The sequence below is a fragment of the Poecilia reticulata genome, chromosome 17 (assembly GCF_904066995.2).
Source record: "Poecilia reticulata chromosome 17, P_reticulata-male-v2, whole genome shotgun sequence".
Taxonomy (NCBI): Eukaryota; Metazoa; Chordata; class Actinopteri; order Cyprinodontiformes; family Poeciliidae; genus Poecilia; species Poecilia reticulata.
In genome coordinates this window covers 2,521,062-2,540,547 of record NC_088846.1, presented here as the reverse complement: position 1 = coordinate 2,540,547, position 19,486 = coordinate 2,521,062, and the positions used below count along the sequence as shown (strand labels likewise).

Genomic DNA, 19,486 nt, shown 5'->3' with positions numbered 1-19,486 from the left:
TGAGTAGCATTTCAGTGAGAATCTGATTGTGTCTTTCCAGTAGGCCGTTGCTCCATGGACTGTATCCAGCAGTAGTTTTAACCTCAATGTTAAAATGTTCAGCCATGTCTCTTATTTCTTCATTGTTAAATTCACCTCCATTGTCAGTGAATAATCTGTGTGGTGGGCCATGAACACTTATCCAGCAGTGAATAAAGTGTTTCACTATCTCTCTGAGCCTTTTTGTGGTGATAATGCTCCCTGCACTGAATCTTGTAAAATGGTCGATAGCATGTAGATACCACAATCCTGGCTCAAGCTCATGTAGGTCCACAGCTACAGTTTCATTATACGTTGAAGCCATGGGTAAGCCCACTGCAGGTTTAGGTTTTGCTCTACTGTACCGGATGCATACGTCACAGTTTTTTACAATTTCCTTCAGGATTGTAATGCTTTCATCATCAGTGTTGCCTGAGCAAGACAAGAGCTTTTGTAGTCTGTCAACTGAGGCATGTCCAAATTGTTTATGTAGCTTTAGCAGTACTGTTTTTTTTTCTTTTGTTGTCATGTTTTCTGTCACAATGAGAATTTCATCTTCATCATTTTGTGTCTCATTTTGTTTAAACTGGCTTTCATTATTGATCCTTTCCTTTCTTAAGTTTACACAATAATGTCCAGAAGATGTCAGTTCAAGTTTTACAGGTTGGTCAAACATCATTGCTTTATCTTGAGCAATGTCCAAAACAGCACTTGCTCTCTTCAGTGATATTTTGCTCAAAAGCATCGGTATATCTGCTGGAACTACTTCTGTCTCAATTTTGCATTTAGTTTCTCCTATTGTTGCAGGAATAGTCACCTTTCTTGTGGATAGCACCAGTTTTCCGTCCCCAAAACGGAAAGGTCTTGCACTCTTTTCATCTTTAATCTTTATAAATTCTTTTTGATGCAGCCCACTTACTTAATCAGCAAGCCATTTTTCACCACACACAGTTCTTGTACAGGCAGTGTCAATCACAGCAGATGCCAAAGCTTCTACCATGAAGATATGTGTGTTAGATGGGGATTCGTTTGAAAACCGCGTAATATTACATTCTTCAACATCATCTTCTGATCCCTCAACATTTGTTAGCTTCACATGTTCTCTTTTATTGGGGCAGTCTTTTGCCCAGTGATAAGTGCTCCGACATATTGCACATTCAGTTCTTCTCCCGTATTTGTCGAGTGGATTAGTCCCTGCAGCCGTTCTTGGGCTTTGCTCCGAGTTTGAACGCCGTTCACGCTTGCCTGTATATTTGGTGAAAAAGGCCGAGTCGCCCTCTTGTGGAGGATAGACATTATCGCCGAAGATTCTTTTCAAAGCCGATTTCATGTTATCAAAAGATACTGTAGAACAGGCGGTAAGAGCCAGCTGTTTGTCTTTAACGTTTAGCCCCGTGGTGTCCTACAGCTTGAATGCTAACACTGCATCCGGTAGTTCCATTTTGAACTTACGTAACTTGTTGTACCGTCGTTCAAATTCGATAATGTAATCCATCATGGACGTGTCGCCACGTCTGCCGATCCGATCAAAGTCCGTGTAAGCTTCGTACTGCCGATCCTTTTCTTCTTTTAAAAACACTGAGTCCAGCTTGTTTAAATGAACACTCATTCCTGTATCGTCGTTGAGGTTTTCCGCAGCGATATCCAGTGCGCTTTCTCTTGCTCTTCCCGATAGCGACAGGGTAACCGCTAGGGCCTGCTTCTTTTTGTCTAAGTCGGTAACAAGTCTCCAGATTTCAATTTCATTTTTCCAACTTTCGTAAGACGTCTTCTCGTCAAACGGTGGGGGAACTTTGTAATTTCCAGCAGCGGCCATCCTCTGCTACCAATGTTTACTCAATAATCACACTGCTGACGTTGGCATGCACACTTTAATGGTCGCCATCAACCGTTAACACTCCTCCTCACACAACCGAATCTCCAGAACCCCCGCTCTAGTCCCCCCTCCCACTACCTTACATCTCACACATGCGCAGTATGCTACTTACAACTTAACAGGGGAACCCTATCTGATGGCCATATTTCGCCCATCAGATACCGTTCCCCATGTTTACAGTGGGGGAACCTTATCTGATGGCCATATTTTGCACATCAGATACCGTTCCCCTTGTTAAACAGTGGGGGAACCCTATCTGATGGCCATATTTCGCCCATCAGATACCGTTCCCCTTGTTTAAAAGTGGGGGAACCCAATCTGATGGCCATATTTCGCCCATCAGATACCGTTCCCCCACTGTAAAACAAGGGGAACGGTATCTGATGGGTGATTTTAACATAGGGGGAACGGTATCTGATGGGTGAAATATGGCCATCAGATACCGTTCCCCCACTGTAAAACAAGGGGAACGGTATCTGATGGGTGAAATATGACCATCAGACACCGTTCCCCCACTGTAAAACAAGGGGAACGGTATCTGATGGGTGAAATATGGCCATCTGATAGGGTTCCCCCACTGTAAAACAAGGGGAACAGTATTTCATGGGTAATATCGAGCAATAAATACATTGCCCTGTTTTTATTTCATATATATATATATATATACACATTTATAATAATTATAATATCTATGTGACATTTATGTATTTATCATCACTATTATTTATTATTATTATTACTAGTATTCTTATTGCTATTGTTATTATTATTAGTTTCCCGCTAAAACATGAAGAAAGTGACAACTTTGCCGAAACATGTTGTTTGAGCTTTCACGGTGGCCGTAGTTCCCTATGCGCGTGCTTTCTCAGTGCTCACCACGAGCACGCGCGTATTTTGCCGCGTGGGCGTGGCGGAGCGGCAAGAAGACGCAGGGGGAACCGTGTCTGATGGGGAAACGCGGATTGACGTAACACCGGCAACGCCATCAGAGCAACACTGCAGAAACGCACGACAGGTGTAGCACCCAAAAACCAACCTTGATCTCAGCCACGGATAGCAAAACTGCCACTTACGATCGCAGACGAGTCGACCAAACCCACAAGCTGACATGTAGCCGCCGACCGTAGCAACAGTGGGAGAAACAAGGACAGACGCACCATGCAGCGGCATTCGCCCTGCCCACCAATCAACGGTGCCCGGTGCACAGAGTGGGGGAGGGTGGAACACCATCCCACCACATTCTGTTGACTTATTTTTGTTGTTGTTCTTTAATAAAGTTATGAACGTTTTGATAAGCCAATCAGAGGAGGGAGTGCTGGTCTCATCGTCCTGGCGGCGTTCAGTTTGTCACCTAAATGCTGAGATCGACTCAAAACCTTCCGCTGTATTGCAAATTTTTTTTCAGGGGGCCCACAATTCCTGGCAGCGCCCCTGCCAGAGAGTAATACCTGCAATAAGCTTTGCAGGTCGTTGGAGAGTGTGAGTAATTTCACCTGGATTAGGAATTTTAGAGAAATGGCACTTTGTCTTATTGCATTTGAGTGATGTAGAGTCAACCTTAAGGAGGGCATTTATTAGAAACTTAAAACTTCAGCCTTGGAGCAGAGAAGAGTAGCTCAAGCCAAACTCATCACAGCTTTAACTTACTTAGGCAAAAAGCTTTCCTATTGTCCACTTGTTTGAGTTTTAACAAGTTTGGGTCACTACAAGCACTTAGTTTAGTGCTTTAACAATTTTGGGTCACTACAAGCACTTAGTTTAGTGCTTACAGCCACCAGTTCACAAAAACTTTATTATTTACCATTGTAAACTCCTCCAAAACTGGTTAGGCACATCGCTGGACTCTGATGCACATCCGAATGCAGCATTTGTCTCATAGAACTGTGTCTAACATAAATGATATGCATGTTTTCTGCAACAACACACCAATATTTACTGAAAGTACTGAGCAATGGTTTGTTCTCTGTGAATCAGAACTTTTGTCCTCGCAAAGTAAATATGTCCCAACGAAAAGATGTGTTGAAAATGTTTTGGAACTTCCATGATTTCCAAAGAATGGGCAGCTACTTTCCCAGTGGGAAAGTAGCTGCCCATTAATTCTAGAGTCATGATTTTAAGGCTTTACATGGTCAAGTAGCATGTTATTGTTCTTTTAAATCCTTTATATCCCCAGTGGTCCCTGAGGTCCAGTGTGCAAAGCATACCATTAGAACACATCTATTTAAATAGACCATTAGGTGATAATGGCCCTGTGCATTAATCTATTATAGAGTTCCATTATTCTAGCTTTTAGTGTAGAATTGAGTTTTCTTTTATTAGAGGTACAACAGTACACCTGCTTTTCTTTAATTTTGATGATTTTCAAATTTTTTTCATTATATATTTTTTACATTTTATGTACAATTTTGCTTTATGCAGTTTAGACTTTACTATGATGTGCTTTTGTGATATTTTAACCTGGGAAAAGAGCTATATAAACAAAGACTAGATCGGTGGATGAGATCGGCTTCACATGTAAGTATTGGCTGAATATTTACTGAACGCCCATAATTGAGAAAATTGGGACTAATTCATCAGTGCACCCCTATCTTTACTCTTTGTATGGCATGTTCACTGATTAGGGGGAAACAACAGTTCCCAACTGAGCCTATTATTGATCAGGAGAGGTAGGCAGATCAGTCCAAAATATCAATAATAATGATACAATCAATACAAGCATGGTAAGATTGATACATTAAATTCAGATTCAATCTTGATTCTTTTTTTATGTTTGTAGTTCCTCAACTGTGGCTAACAAAATGTGTAATCAGATCTAAGTTTATAGATAAACATATTTCCATGTAAATATTTTTTATTATCATTATTTGAATATTTTTTATTGGATGTCAACAAAGTAGATTACTAACCCAAACATTCATATCCACACATCCGTTACAGAACAGAAAAAAAAAAAAGGTTGACTTAGTTAACTCCATGCTGGACTGACTGATTGACTGGAAGTCCCTCAATGTGACACAAGAATGGCCGCCACACTTTGTAAAATTTGTCCGCAGAACCCCGCACAACATATCTTTGTTGTTCAACTTTGAGATTTGAAAGCAAGTCCTTAATCCATTGTTTATGGGAAGGAGGTGACTCTTTTTTCCATGATAGAAGTATGAGTCGACGAGCAACCAATGTTGAAAAGGCCACAGCTGAAGCTTGTCGGGTGGACACACAACATGTCTGAGGAACAACCCCAAATATTGCAGAAACAGGGTTCGGCGGAATATTAATAATCCACAATTCCGACAGGGTCTTAAAAATAGCTCTCCAGAAGGTCTGCAGTTTTTGGCATTCCCAGAACATATGACCAAGAGTGCCTTTCTCGCTTTTACATCTTGGGCATGCCTCATCCAATCCTGGAAACAACTTTGCGAGTTCACTATTTGACAAATGAAGTCTATGAACCACCTTAAATTGTATTAAACCATGTCTGATACATATTGATGAATCATGAATAAGCCTTGTTGCCTGCTGCCACTCTAACTCAGTTATTCTCAATCTCATCTCCAGCTGCCACTGTTCTTTAATTTTGACTAATGAGGGTGCAGCCGCTGTATGAATTAATGCGTTTGATGTGGCCCCTCTCTGCTTGGGATCCACCTCCAGGCACTCGCCAATCCAACTGGAGGCTGGAGTCTGGAGCGTCTGTGAGAAGTGTTTTTTAACAAAACTCTGCAACTGCAGATACCTAAAAAAGTTCGAAGAAGGTAGGCCAAATAATTTCTGCAGCTGTTGAAAGGACGCAAGATGCCCGTCTTTGAATAGGTCTCCTACAGTCCTTATCCCTTTATTTGCCCAGGCATGGAAAGCGGAGTCAATTAGAGAAGGAGGGAACAAAGCATTCATTGATATGGGAGCTGCTAGGAGACCTTGTTTTTGTTTGAAATGGATCCTAAGCTGTTCCCAGATCCTAATTACCCCCAAAGTAACTGGGTTAATTGTAATTAGTCGTTTATCTAGTGGCAGTGGCGAGCAAACAACTGAGGCCAACGAACCAGATTTACAAGAGTTTTGTTCCATCAGTGACCAATGGGCACCGCCTCATTTTCTGCAGGCTTAAACCAGAAACAAAGTTTAGAGACATTAGCAGCCCAATAAAAGTGCATATAATTAGGCAAGGCCTCCTCTCGTCGCCTCTCTAAAAACTATTTTCTGATACGAGTAATCTTTTTATTACAAATGTACATTGAGGTCATCTTGTCTAGCTTTTTAAAAAATGATTTAAGAATAAATATTGGAATTGCCTGAAAAAGGAATAACAATTTAGGCATTATAACCATTTTAACTGAATTTATCCTTCCTGCCAGAGACAGAGGGAGAGATGACCAGCGTTCCATATCGTGCTTAAACTGATTGAAGGCAGTAACAAAGTTATGCTTGACTAGATCTTTATAATTTCTGGTTATGTTCACTCCTAAATACGTAAATTTGTCAGGACTCACTGTAAGCGGAAGAGAGTTTTGGGGCATCTTGTTGGCTTTATCATTGACAGGAAAAATAAGGCATTTTGATCTATCAAGTATGAAGTATCCCGATATCCTCCCAAATTCCTCAATGCATTTTATAGCTTTAGGCATGGATTTGCATGGGTCAGCCAGAAAGAGAAGGAGGTCATCAGCATATAATGACACAGTATGGATTTGTCCTGCTCTACTTATTCCCATCACGCATGGATCGTTCCTGAGTGCAACAGCTAGAGGTTCTATAGCTACGTTAAATAGCAGGTGGGATAAAGGGCATCCCTGTCTCGTCCCATGAGAAAGAGGAAAATAACCTGACACAATACTATTTGTCTGAACTGCAGCCAGTGGAGATCTATAAATAAGTTCTATCCATGAACAAAAACACGGCCCAAACCCAAAATGTTCAAGAGCCTTCACCAAATAACTATGTTCAATTCTATCAAATGCTTTGTGAGCATCTAATGACATGATGACCTCTGGCACAATATCTCTGCCTGGGAAATACATTATATTGACCAAACGACGAAGATTACTATAAAGTTGTCTGCCCTTCATGAACCCAGTTTGGTCCTGGTGAATAATCTTGTCGAGCACTTTCTCCAATCTGTCTGCCAGAATCCTAGTGAGTATTTTATAGTCACCACAGAGTAGGCTTATAGGACGTTAAGATTCGCATATGAGTGGATCTTTATCTTTTTTGAGCAATACAGATATATTAGCCTGTGTCATTGTAGGTGGAAGAGCCTTCTTTCTAAATGCTTCTGAATAGACGTTACATAGGTGGGGCAAAAGCTTAGCAGAGAAGCATCTGTAAAACTCGATCGGGAAGCCATCAGGGCCTGGAGACTTTCCCGTTCTCATTTTCCGAATTGCCTGGTCAATTTCTACCAGTTGTATGTCCCCTTTAATAGTAGCCCTGTCTGACTCTTGCAACGTAGGCAACCTCAAATGCTTGAAAAAGTTATGTATCATGTTTGGATCTGAACTGTCCGAAGAGTATAATTCTTTATAAAATGACACAAACTGCATATTGATCTTCTTTTGGTCCGTGGTTATTTCCCCTCCCTCCTCTTTGAGAGCTGAAATGAATCTTGCTGCAGTCTTTTGTTTTAGCTGATGACTTAACATCCTACCTGCTCTTTCACCGTGTTCAAAGTCTTGTTGATTCAGATTTAGCTGCATTTCTATCGCTTTTTCATTCATAATGAGATCGAATTCTGCTTGAAGGAGCGCTCTCTCTTCCCAGTGGATATCTGAAGCTGTGGATGATTGACACTGGTCAATAGTTTTAAGCCTGTCACTAATTTCAGACATGCGTTGGAACTTATTTTTTTTGTCGTTTGCGCTGTAGGATATAATTTGCCCTCTAATGTATGCCTTAAATGTTTCCCACAGTGTTCCATAACTAATGTCCGGAGAGCTGTTGGTCTCAAAAAATACATCTATGAGTGTTAATGTAATCCACAAATTTTTGTTCTGTCAATAATCTGGCATTAAACCTCCAGTTTTTTCGAGGTGTTATGTAGCCAGTGAAATGCATTTTCATTATAACAGGGCTGTGGTCTGAAATGACGATGGCTCCATAATCAACTGAAGCCATCATATGCATGAGTTTAAGGTCCAATAAGAAGTAGTCGATTCTTGAATAGGACTTGTGTGGGAGGGAGAAAAATGAAAACTTTTTCAAGGTAGGATTTTTAACTCTCCAAGGATCAGCTACGCCGTACGTCTGCATGAATGAGTTGATGCAATGAGCTGTTTTGCTGCTCAATTGGCCAGTCCTCTGTATGGGATTTGATCTATCAATAGAAGAGTCCAAAACACAATTAAAGTCCCCACCTGTGATTACATTGTGCGAGTCCAAACATGGGAGAAGCGAAAACATGTTTTTAAAGAATCATCCCAATTTGGAGCATAAATATTAGCAAGAACAACAGGAATATTGAATAGATTACCTTGTACAATAATGAAGCGACCATCCCTATCCCTGATGACGGAAGTTTCTTCAAAAGAAACATCCCTGTGCATAAGGATGGCTACCCCACGGCCTCTAGCATTAAAGTTAGAGTGGTATACCTGGGTGAAACCTCCTTTTTTAACCCTGTTATGTTCTTTGTTTAACAGATGCGTTTCTTGCAAATATGCTATCTTGGTCTTCAACTTATTAAGATGTATAAATACTTTGTTTCTTTTAATTATATTATTGAGACCCCTCACATTCCAGCTGACCCATGCTACTCCTGGTTCAAACCTATTGCAAACACTCATATCTCTTTGAATTAATAGAGTTGTAAAGCCATCTTGTATATTTGTCAAATCCCGATTCAGCATCACATGCAACAAAAGCCGCCAACCATGTAAAACAGAGAAAATACACCAAATATAATAATGGATGTGTGGAGTTAAACAAACCAAAAAACATAATCAAAATCCTCAAACTCCATAACTCTTGGAACGCATAAACTGACGTACTCATGACCCCTCTCAAACAGATCCAAATTAAAACATTAAATCTCAGGAACGGGTAGGGGGGGAAGGGAGCTCCATGTGAGCTTCCCACAGAATCCAGGTATTTACAGTTTCTACATCCAAAAGTGCATCCGCTTACCATGACAGCCTGGACCCGACTGGATCCCCATTGATTGAAAGAAAGAACAAAACGCTTCAACTGTGTAGCTGTCATGCTCGTCCGGCCAGGACAATACTCATTTCTCCGGAGAGAGCTTTGTGGATATGAACTCTTTTGCTTTTAAAGGGTCTTTGAAGCAATGCTCTTCACCCTCCGGGGTGGTGATCCTGAGCGTGGCCGGAAAAAGAAGGCCATACCGGACATGCTCAAGACCCCGCAGGAGAGACCTGACCTCGTTAAAAGCTGCACGTTGTTTACTGACAGCCATGGTATAATCGGGAGAACCAAAATCTTGTCGCCGTCCTTGGTGGTAAGTTGTTTATCCCTTTTGCTTTCCTCCAAATAGCCTCCTTCTCGTTGAAGTAGTGGCATTTGATCACGATGGCTCGTGGAGGCGCATTTCCGCCGACTGGTTTACTGCGCAGAGTACGGTGTACCCGGTCCAGGAGTGGAGTCGAAGCAAGCTGTAATGTCTCCTTCAGAAGTTCAGCCACAAAGCCTGACATAAGCTTCCCATCTTCGCGCCCCTCATTTACACCCACAATACGCAGATTGCAACGACGGGATCTGGCCTCCAGGTCCTCGCAGCGAGTTTTCAGGGTTGCTAGCTCTTGTTTCATGGCCAATATGTCTACCTCCATAGCATGGATCGAATCCGAGTGGGCCGCAGCAGCAGTCTCAAGTTCCGCAACGCGGCCCATGGTGTCATCTATTTTGGATTCTATCTTTCCCAGTGCACTTTGTAATTCTTGAAGTTTATCCGTGTGTACCTTTGCCGTAGTTGTTAGCGTGGCCATCAGTTCACCGCGGAGTCCACCAATAGCAGTCAGCACTTCAGCATGGCCGCTAGCATTAGCTTCCTGAGGTTCGACTTGGGGGTTACGCTGTTTGGGCATTTTGCTGGTGTATGCCTGCCTTTTTGCTCCCTTAAGTCGTAATGATCTTAGTCTAATGCAAGACCAGTGCTGAAATTGTGTTTTTTGTGCCAAAATTGAGGGTCCAGTCGGAGCTCAGTTCAACGTGTCCTCACATGGCTATGCTCAAACCGGAAGTCTCCATGTAAATATTTTTTATTTTAATTTATTTGTTTATTTTATAACATTTTAATGAGATAATGTCATACTGAAATATTTTTTATAAATTTTATATTGTTTACGTATATATTAATATTTAGCTCTTTAGATCAGTGTTTTTCAGCCTCTTTTGAGCCAAGGTACATTGTTTTAATTGAAAAAATCACGTGTCACACCACCAACCAAAAATGTAAACAAATTTACTCTGTTGCCGCCTATATAAATTTATTTTTATCATATTTTACATTTCTTATTTCAAATTGCACTTAACATGTCCACTTCAAAAATACACCAAAACAGTGCCACAACAGTGTCGTGTGTGATGCATGAATGTATTAACATTCATGCATCACTAATTCTCTTGTTTTAATGTAAAATGCTCTGTACCTACTTGCATCTAGTGATAATAAAATTACATGATTACGCCGCTAGTCACTACTACAGCAAAGACACTCAAAGATGGCATTATTTGCAAATAATTCGTTTTTACAAGAACAATTGTAAAACAATTGTAGAACAATTACTGTATTTTACGGACTATGAGCGCACCATACTATAAACCGTACATTCAAATTTTTTGAACCCCCACGCCCTCCTGGAAACTTGCATATATCAGCCGCACCGGGCTACAGGCCGCTGGTATCTCTGCCGCTCTCGGTTTCCCATAAGGACCCAGCAGAAGGCTGCGTCCTAATAACTGCTGGATATATTAAGGACGCAGTTCTCCGTCTCCAAATCCAGTTTTATTCACGCCAAGTTTACGTGCAGCGGCTTTATTTCCCTCCTGTACTGCCAGATCGATACTCCTCAACTTAGAAGCCGCATGATATGAGTTTGAAAACATTTCTCCGTCGTGCCTGCTGCTAGCATGTGCTTGTTCTAAATGAAAATTAGCGCATTCTTCTTTGATTTCCAATTTTGACTTCCAGTGATTCACTTCCTGCTAAAGAGCCCCCTGGTGGTTGAAGAAAAATCCACAGAAAAACCGCATGTTCAAAGTGTAGGAAAAAAGTAGCAGCTTATAGTCCGGAAAATACGGTAGGTGAAATTGGATAATTTCCACGGCACACCTGACGATCACTCATGGCACACTAGTGTGCCGCGGAACAGTGGTTGAAAAACACTGCTTTAGATGGAGTCGCTATTAACAAATAAGCCATTTCTTCTTGAGGATCAATAAGATATATTCTGTTTAGGGATGCACAGATTGCAGTTTTCTGGCCGATCACCAATTTCTTTTTGTCTGAAATGTTGCTAAAAATAGCAAGAAAGTCGCTGAGTTGGTAACAGTGGGGCGACTATTGTTCACTGCAAACATGCAGACATGGCCTACCCGGCCAGTCTGTGTCAGTCAGACCTCTCCCTGGCCGATCACCGATCAGCCAATATTGAAAGAAATCAGCACCGATAAGTCAGTGTACCCCTAATTCTATTCTATTCTAATTCTTGAAAATCACACAGACATTTTGAGCTTAGATTGTGTCATAGTATAACTAAACCTAAGTAATGATTTCAGTCAGAGTAAGGATTTAGATAGTCTCACCTTACTGAGCTCAGATCTGTGTCACCTGTAAACCATCCTGGCTGTGATCGTTTTTGTCTCTCCTGAATAAATGACTGAACCAGTAAGGCAAGTTGACTTGGGTGCAACTAATTCCGTCTCTGGCTGTGTCACAGCACAAGTCTGGGAATGCTGAATGAAGGTTCAGATGATAGCATGCCCTGCTTTACAGGCCTGTTTCTCACTCTGCCTGGTAGCTCCTGTATTTTAATGCTCCCCAGATGGGATTGATGTTGCCATGACAGGCGATGACGCAGGAGGGGTGTCGAGTATCAGGGCGACAGGCTGCCATCAATCACACTTCTCACCGGCCCAGACACTTTAAAAAACACATATTCACTCCTTCTTTTTTTTTTTTGCCTCTCACTCTCTTCTCAGTCTTTTGTTATCCATTGGAATGTCAGCTCTAATTTTTGGGTGAGAAATGAATTAGATCCATGTGTTTGTGTGTCTGGGTGGGATGTGTTGCTATAGATGTTTTGGTCCAATTTGACTGGATTCCAGATCCCAGATGCAGTAATTATGTTCCACCATGTTTGTTGAATTTAATACAGGTGGCTGTCTCTTTGGTCAAGTATTCTGAGGAATCTGTAAAAAGGCAATAGTTTCATTATTTTTGCACCATTAGTCATTGAAATGTACTTTATTTCCCCCCCCCCCCCATATAATATCTAATAGGTTGACCTTTGCCCTGACTGTGCTACAATGTTTTCACCTAAAAGCCACGAAAGGACAAATCAAATCCTAGCGCTAGGGTAGCGGTTGTCAACGTGGGCGGTACAGCCCCCCGGGGAGCGTTCATGTGCCATGTGCTTTCATTCGTCATGAACAGTGTGCAAATTGAGGCCAGTTAGAAAATAAAATGTGATGCCAAAAAGTATTCAGACTCCCTCACTTTTTCTCACATTCCAAGATTATTCTAGAGCTTGTTGAAGTATAGTTCTCCTTAAAGAAACATCATAAATTAGCCCAAAAACACAGAGCATAGTTTGCGACATTTATTATAATTTGTAAGAAGGATATAAATGCATTTTGATATAAGAGGTACATATTGTGTGCTTTCAGAACTGTATGTGATATTTGATTTCCACTGCTCATCCTTGAGAGCCTTCTGCTGACTATTTGGAATGGGACACAAACATTGGAGGCAGTTTATAATCTTTTTAGGAGACGTTCATCTTTCTCTGTGGAGGGCATGTCATAAAGCCTGCTGACTGGATCAGCCTAGAACAGATATGATTAACAAGTTCCAACAAATCCTCACCAGAGCAAATATTCAAATAATTTTTAATACTTCTGTTAGTATTTTCCCAGCAGCATTGGCAAACAGTGTGTTGGGTCTGGCTGCTTTCCAATGCCAGAAATAGATTTGCTCTGCAAAAAGGGATAAAAGAGATATTCCCATTGTTGGACAGTTGAATTTATTGGCGCAGCAGATAATAAGAAGTTCAAGCAATCTACAGTCATAAACTGTCAAAGGTGGAAAGGATGGAGAGGAAGAAACGATTAACCTGCTGTAAGAACTTTTTTTATGCATAGTTGTATGAGCCTGCATCCGTGGAGCTGCTAGGATGTATACCTTTATGTCTTACTGTATAATTTAATTAGTGCCAACATATTTTATTTATTTTTTGTGTGCATTCAATTGTATGCTTATTTATTTATTGAGCATTAATTTATTCTAAATTTTTGGCAGAATTGGTTCTCTATACATTAGAATCAGTGGAGCTAACCTGAGTATGGTTATTGCTCATGTCCGTCACTAACAGCTCCATTTGGATCAGAATATCTGAGGAATATTTCTGATGGCAAAAAGGGTCCAAAAAAGGAACTAGCAAGGCGTTCCTGATAAACTGCTGCATCTTTATAAGTGTAATAATAAAATACCATTGTTAAAAAAGAGCAAAGTGATGCCAACATTAAATTACATATCATACTCGGTTCTATGTTATCATTTCTATGTGTTGAGCAGATTGTTGAGTGAGTGACTCTCCTGGAGCGAGCTCATAGCAGATGGAGGATGCAGTATGCAAAGAGGGAACATTCCAGAGAAATCCCTGCAAGCAAAATATGTGGGCGACATTTTCAACCAGGATCTATATTTAGCTCAACAGGAGCTTCGAATAGAACCTCCTCCCTGGATATTCATGAATGGAGGGAAGCTTGTGCCGTACTGTAATGAGTGGGACGGAAGGAGGACGGCTCAGCGCTCTACCTGATGCTCTATTCTTAGCTTCACTGCTGCCTCTCTCAGCCTGCTTCCCATTATGGGATGGCTAAAAATAGCTGCATGGAAACAGGAGGTGGTGCAAAAACAAGAATAGAATCTTGTTTCTGATTTGCACATAACTTTATATTTTTGTCTGTCTGAGGACATCATTTGGAGATAATAAATCAAATATTATGATCAGTTCCTCTGTACCCGAGTGACCTTTTTATGGAATACTTTTCTACTCTTACTGGAGTCATTTCTTGGATGACTACTTTACTTTATTACTACTTTACTTTAACATGTAAGTAAAAATATGTTGAAGTAGTGCTACTCGTACTCAAGTAAAAAATTTTTTACCTTTACCCACCTCTGGAATTAAGTGACTTCTGAAGGCATTTGTATGCATTGGTTTTTATTTAAATGTTTAGGAATATAGAGGGATGAAGAAACTTTTAAGATATTGTAATGACACCAGCAAAACACAAATGTAGTCCCGCCAAATGGGTTTATTAGTAAATAGAAACGAGCCGCCTCCAACCAACCGTGAGCTCCCCGAACTAGCTTCCTGCTAACACACCCGAACTCCCTCTTCCGGTCCTGTCCTGCTGCTCCTCTGATCCCCCGCCCACATGACAGGTCTATCACATGTGATTGGGAGATAGCAGAGTCAGACAGGGGAAGGCTATAACTTTATACACATAACAATAAAGATCACAATGTAACATACAACAAATACACATTGTAGCGACAGCCAAACAAAGTCGCTGAGCGGCTGAGTAGGGAAGTGGTTGTTGACGCGCTAGCTGATCAAAACGTAAATCCAAGCTGCAGTTGCAATGATTTTATTGTCAATATCCAAAAAGCAAACAGTGTTCAAAGGCAGCATAAAAACGGATCCGTAGAATTAAACAGTGATCAAAAAAACAAAACATAGCGGTCAGCAAAAAAGTAGACCTCCCCTATCACCCACTCACTGAAGTCACCAGCTGAGCAACAGGTGATCTACAATCACTAATAACACCACGTGATCCCGTGCTACACCTATCCACAACACACATAAACATATGGGCACCAGCAGAACTAAAACACAGAATTGTTACAATATACATTATCAACCATGTCTCCTTTTCCTTGGTCTACTTCATTGCTCTAGGTTGCAATTGGATGTGTTGGTCTTTCACATAAAAGATGACTACACAGGTGAAAAAGATATTTAGAAATTACTGTTAGAAATATCTGTAATTCTTAATTGAAATATTCCTGTGGATGGATGGGATTTTCAGCAGGTTTTGCTTTACTCCAAACTTTAAGAGATTGCTTATCAATTACATAAAAAATATTCCACATCCATTAAGATGTTTAATTCAATCTTCTTATGAGTGTAAAATAGTCATAAGCTCCTCTGACTGTTTTCACAGGACGATGATGTTGGCGAATAGAGCGTTGTGCTCATCTGGCTTTAAATGTCGGTGTGTGTGTATGTTTGCGTGTGTCTGTGGGGGAGGAGGCTGTGGGAAAGCGGGGACGTGGGATGGAGGCCAAGACGTGCTCTGACTGTAAAGACGGGCCCAGCTGTGGTGATTTTCTGTGCTTCACCCAGCCTCAGTCTGATCTGGAGGAACTCCTCCTTACCTGATCACTGGGTTATTTTTAGACTTCACGTGACTTTACGTCAGCAGTTTCGTGCTGATTTTACACAGTTCACTCACAGCTCTTCCACACACAGCACACATCTCACCTTTATCCATCTAAAACCAACTTTTTGTTCTTTTGCATTGTCAAAAGACTGGGTTATAAAAGCAAAACCACCAACAAATGCATCAATGTGAAACAAACTTGCAGACGGTTTTGTTTGTTTTTTGTTGTTGTCATGAAGCAGTTTTTGGTTGTATGATTGTGATGAGAAGCTAGCCGTGTTGCTGCCATGCTGTAATCAGAGCTGGAGGCTTTTCTTTGTGGCTCTCATTACCTTCTCATATCAACTTCAGTTTAATAAAACAGCTTTTTGTTGCTTTTTTCAGCAGCCATTGCTGTTGAAAATAAAGCTGAGCTGATTCTTGCTGACCTCCTGAAATTATTTCATTTGATTCCCGTTTTCTGATATTTTGTAACGGTAGACATTTTTAGCTCCTGCTGTGTATTTTTCTGTTGTGTAAAAGTGATCCTTCTTTCTGTTGTGAACCGTATTGTCCTCAGAATATGAATGTGATGAAATCCTGTGACATGATTAGACATGGGTTATTGTTGTTATAATTGCTGGAATCTGTCCATCTTAACATTTTGAACCCTGATGGTTATGTTCATGTCTGTCTGTTCTTCTCATGCTGTTTCCTAAAGGCTGTTGTTGCTGTGATTTAATTTTCCTATTCTCTGATTCTCTGCTCGTTTCTGTTTTCATAGTTTTGATGTGGAGAATGGATTATCAGTGGCACGCAGCCCCCTGGACGCCCAGACCAGCTCCAGCTCTGGTCTGGTTCTCCAGGCCAACTATCCTCATAGTCAGAGGCGGGAATCCTTCCTGTACCGCTCTGACTCTGACTTTGACCTTTCACCTAAAGGTCCCTCCAGGAACCTGTCATCAGCCAGTGATCTGTAAGTTCTTCTCCTTCATTCTTCCTTTGGATGAATCACTTGTTTTTTTCCCACACATTTTTATTAAAAAAAGTTTTTACAATCTTTTGAAATTAAGCCTGTTACGCTTTTTTGACAAAACTTCTGCTGTAGAAAAAAATTAAGTAAACACTACATTTACAGCGAACCCTTGTTTTTCTTAGGGGTTGCGTTCCGAAAATAACTCGTGATAGGTGAAATTCGTGAAACAGTTACCTTTATTTTTTACAGTTATTACACACCATAAATAAATACTCTACATTGAAACCAAAGAACAAAACCTGTTTTCAGGTCAGCGGATGTGCATGTGCATCAATCGGGCCTTATTAATGTGATCCGCAGTCGTGTCATTAAAGCGTCTCCTCCAAACTGCCCCGCGAGATTCACAGCTGTATCTGCGGCAGAGCGATGGATCTCATCAAACGAGCCTCCGGTCGTGTTTTGCTCTGCCTCTGGCCACAGTTTTTTTTTTTTTCCAGCAGACATTGAAAGTTTCAGTTTCCATCTACTGAGTGGTCAATCTGTATTAAACACCGTAACGTTATTGGCACTCAGATAGCACGGAGACTGTTTTTACCAATCATATGGTCAATTAGGACGAAGAACACTGTGGGAAAAAAACTGCACAAAAAAATCAGCGAAACCGTGAAAAGTGAACCGCGTTACAGCGACGGTTCACTGTATATGAAATAATTTATAAAAAGCAACTGAGTAATTTGTAGAATGGCTGCATATCTGAGTTTATCTAGGTGTATCTGGGACTTCATTCTCATGCCTGGCCTCATAATGCCTCAGCATTGAAAAGGTTTATTTATTTAAATAAGACAGTTTAGTTAAACATGTGCGACACTTAACCTGCAGAACATAATATGAAAGTAAACTAAAAGTACGTTTCAGCTGAATTTGGGTTCAGATAGATTAAGTAGAAACTGACAAGAACCGGATGAAACGACAAAAATGAAAGCAAATTTATTTTCCAATATAAGATCAAAATGGTCCCACACTGCGGAAACATTTCCTTTGAAGCTGCTCCGTAGATCAGTGGTCCCCAACCTTTTTATTACCGCGGACCGGTCAATACTTGGAAAATGTTGCTGCGGCCCGGTGGGGCGTGGGGAGTCGAACCGTCAGATAAGGCGGTGTTGGTGTTCCCGCTAAAGCCTGAATATACCCAATTTGGGGTTGTCTTGGAATACAACCTGCTGAATGTAACAGGTAGCCAATCAGAAAGCGCGGTGACGTAAGAACAGAGGGGAATCCCAAACAGCAGACATATCGCGCAACTGATAGGCCTGTGGATATCGGAGATATGTGGAAATGTTTATTATTATATGTAAAGGTCCTTATTATATATGTTTATGTTTATTCAGTTAAAAATGTCAACTATAAAAAAACACAGTCACCTACAAATCATAGTGCAGCAAATAGAGCGCCTGCTCCCGTCGTCTTTTATCCACCTCCTTTTCTTTTTGTTACGTCTTTTATCTCTTAAAATGACTCCACAAACTATCACTATTGCTTCTACATCGTCATCCGTGTTTGGTTATTCTAAATTCCCGTTGGGGGTTTTGCGGATTTTCTTCTGGAATCGGGATGTTTGTGACTGGAATCGGTTCGTGTGGTGTGTTGCTCCTGCCGTGTGACTGGAGACAAGAACCGATCGAACCTGTTGTATTTTTATCAGCTCTGTGGTCACAGAGGTTTGGAAAATCGGCCGACAATTCTTAAATCTTTCTGTCTAAACCGCATGTTACGCAGAGTGGGCTTGTTATGTGGGACTCACCTACGGTCCGGGATAAATCCATTCTCCTGTCTCTTCTCTGGGCCTTTTCCCCTTTGCAAAGAAACTTTCCAAAGACATCTGATCTGTTTCTTACTCATTTTGCTGCTTGTGGGCTCAATGTTGGTGCGCCAGTAACGGAGAGATTCCGGTTAAAGGATTTTTAAAATAAAAGATCCTCCAGACTCAAATAATACATAAAACTCATCAGTACCCGATGACCCGGCTCTGTGATTTTACAAGGCTGTCATGATCTGTGTTTCTGTGTGTTTATTTTTGAGTTTTTTCTGTGTGAGTCCTGTCTCTGCGTCTTCCTCGTTGATTGTCCCAGGTGTGTCTCGTTCCCTTGATTACCCCGTGTGTATTTAGTCCCACCTGTTGTCTGTGTTCTTCGTTGGTGAGGAACACCATAATTACCACCATGGACCCAGCAGACCACCAGCTGTTGATCCGGAACATTAAGCGCTATGCTAAAGAGGCGGCTATGCCTTATGATCCAGTCAGCTGCCTCAACACTGCCACCCGGATGCTGACCTGGCTGAATGAATGGAGTCCCCGTTTCCACCTCCCGGTTTTGGAGGTTTTATGCCAGGAGGTGGATTGGGAGTTTCGGACGGCGTCAGTGGTGTTGAAGAGAGAACCTCTCCCCCCGAGACCATCTAATTTCTTCTTCCCAGAGTCTAACCCTGCTGCTGTCCACACTCCAATCTCTACGCCAGCTCCGGTTCCATCAGCTCCAGTTTGCTCGTCTCCAGTGGCCACAGTCCCCATGGCCATGAGGTTCCAGGCGGCCAGGCTGGCACCGGGATGCCAAGCGGCGCGAATGGTGGCATGGCCCGTCCCAGCGGTTGGATTCCCCGCGTCTGCCACAGCTTGCTCTCCAGAGCCTGCCGCTGTCGCGGCGTCTCCGCCTCCAGAGTCTGCTCCGTCCGAGCCCCCAGAGCCTGCAGCAGCTGGCGCCAAGGGGTCCTGGAAACACCCTCAGCGGCCCCTGCGTCGCCGACCCCCCGCGGCTCAGGCTCCGCCCCCTGCGTCTCCCCCCCGGCTCAAACTCCGCCTCCGACGTCGCCACCCACCGCGGCTCAAGCTCCGTCTCCAACGTCGCCGCCCACCGGACTTCCCACTAGAGGTCCACCTCCTGTGCCGTGGTCGGCCCCCGGAAACTTTTTCCGTGTTTCAGTTCCTGTTTGGTTCAAGTTTGTTTTCTGGACTCTGGCAC

The 19,486-nt window shown here is 41.9% G+C and overlaps 1 protein-coding gene across 6 annotated transcripts in view; it reads left to right on the top strand.

Moving 5' to 3' along the window:
• pde4ca (phosphodiesterase 4C, cAMP-specific a) overlaps positions 1–19,486 on the top strand; it is a 151,327-nt gene that overhangs the window by 109,259 nt on the left and 22,582 nt on the right. For all 6 annotated transcript variants that reach the window (XM_008433465.2, XM_081597941.1, XM_008433466.2 and 3 more), the window contains one exon: positions 16,278–16,469. In XM_008433465.2, coding sequence (XP_008431687.1) covers positions 16,278–16,469 — 192 coding nt within the window. The remainder of the gene's footprint in view (positions 1–16,277; positions 16,470–19,486) is intronic.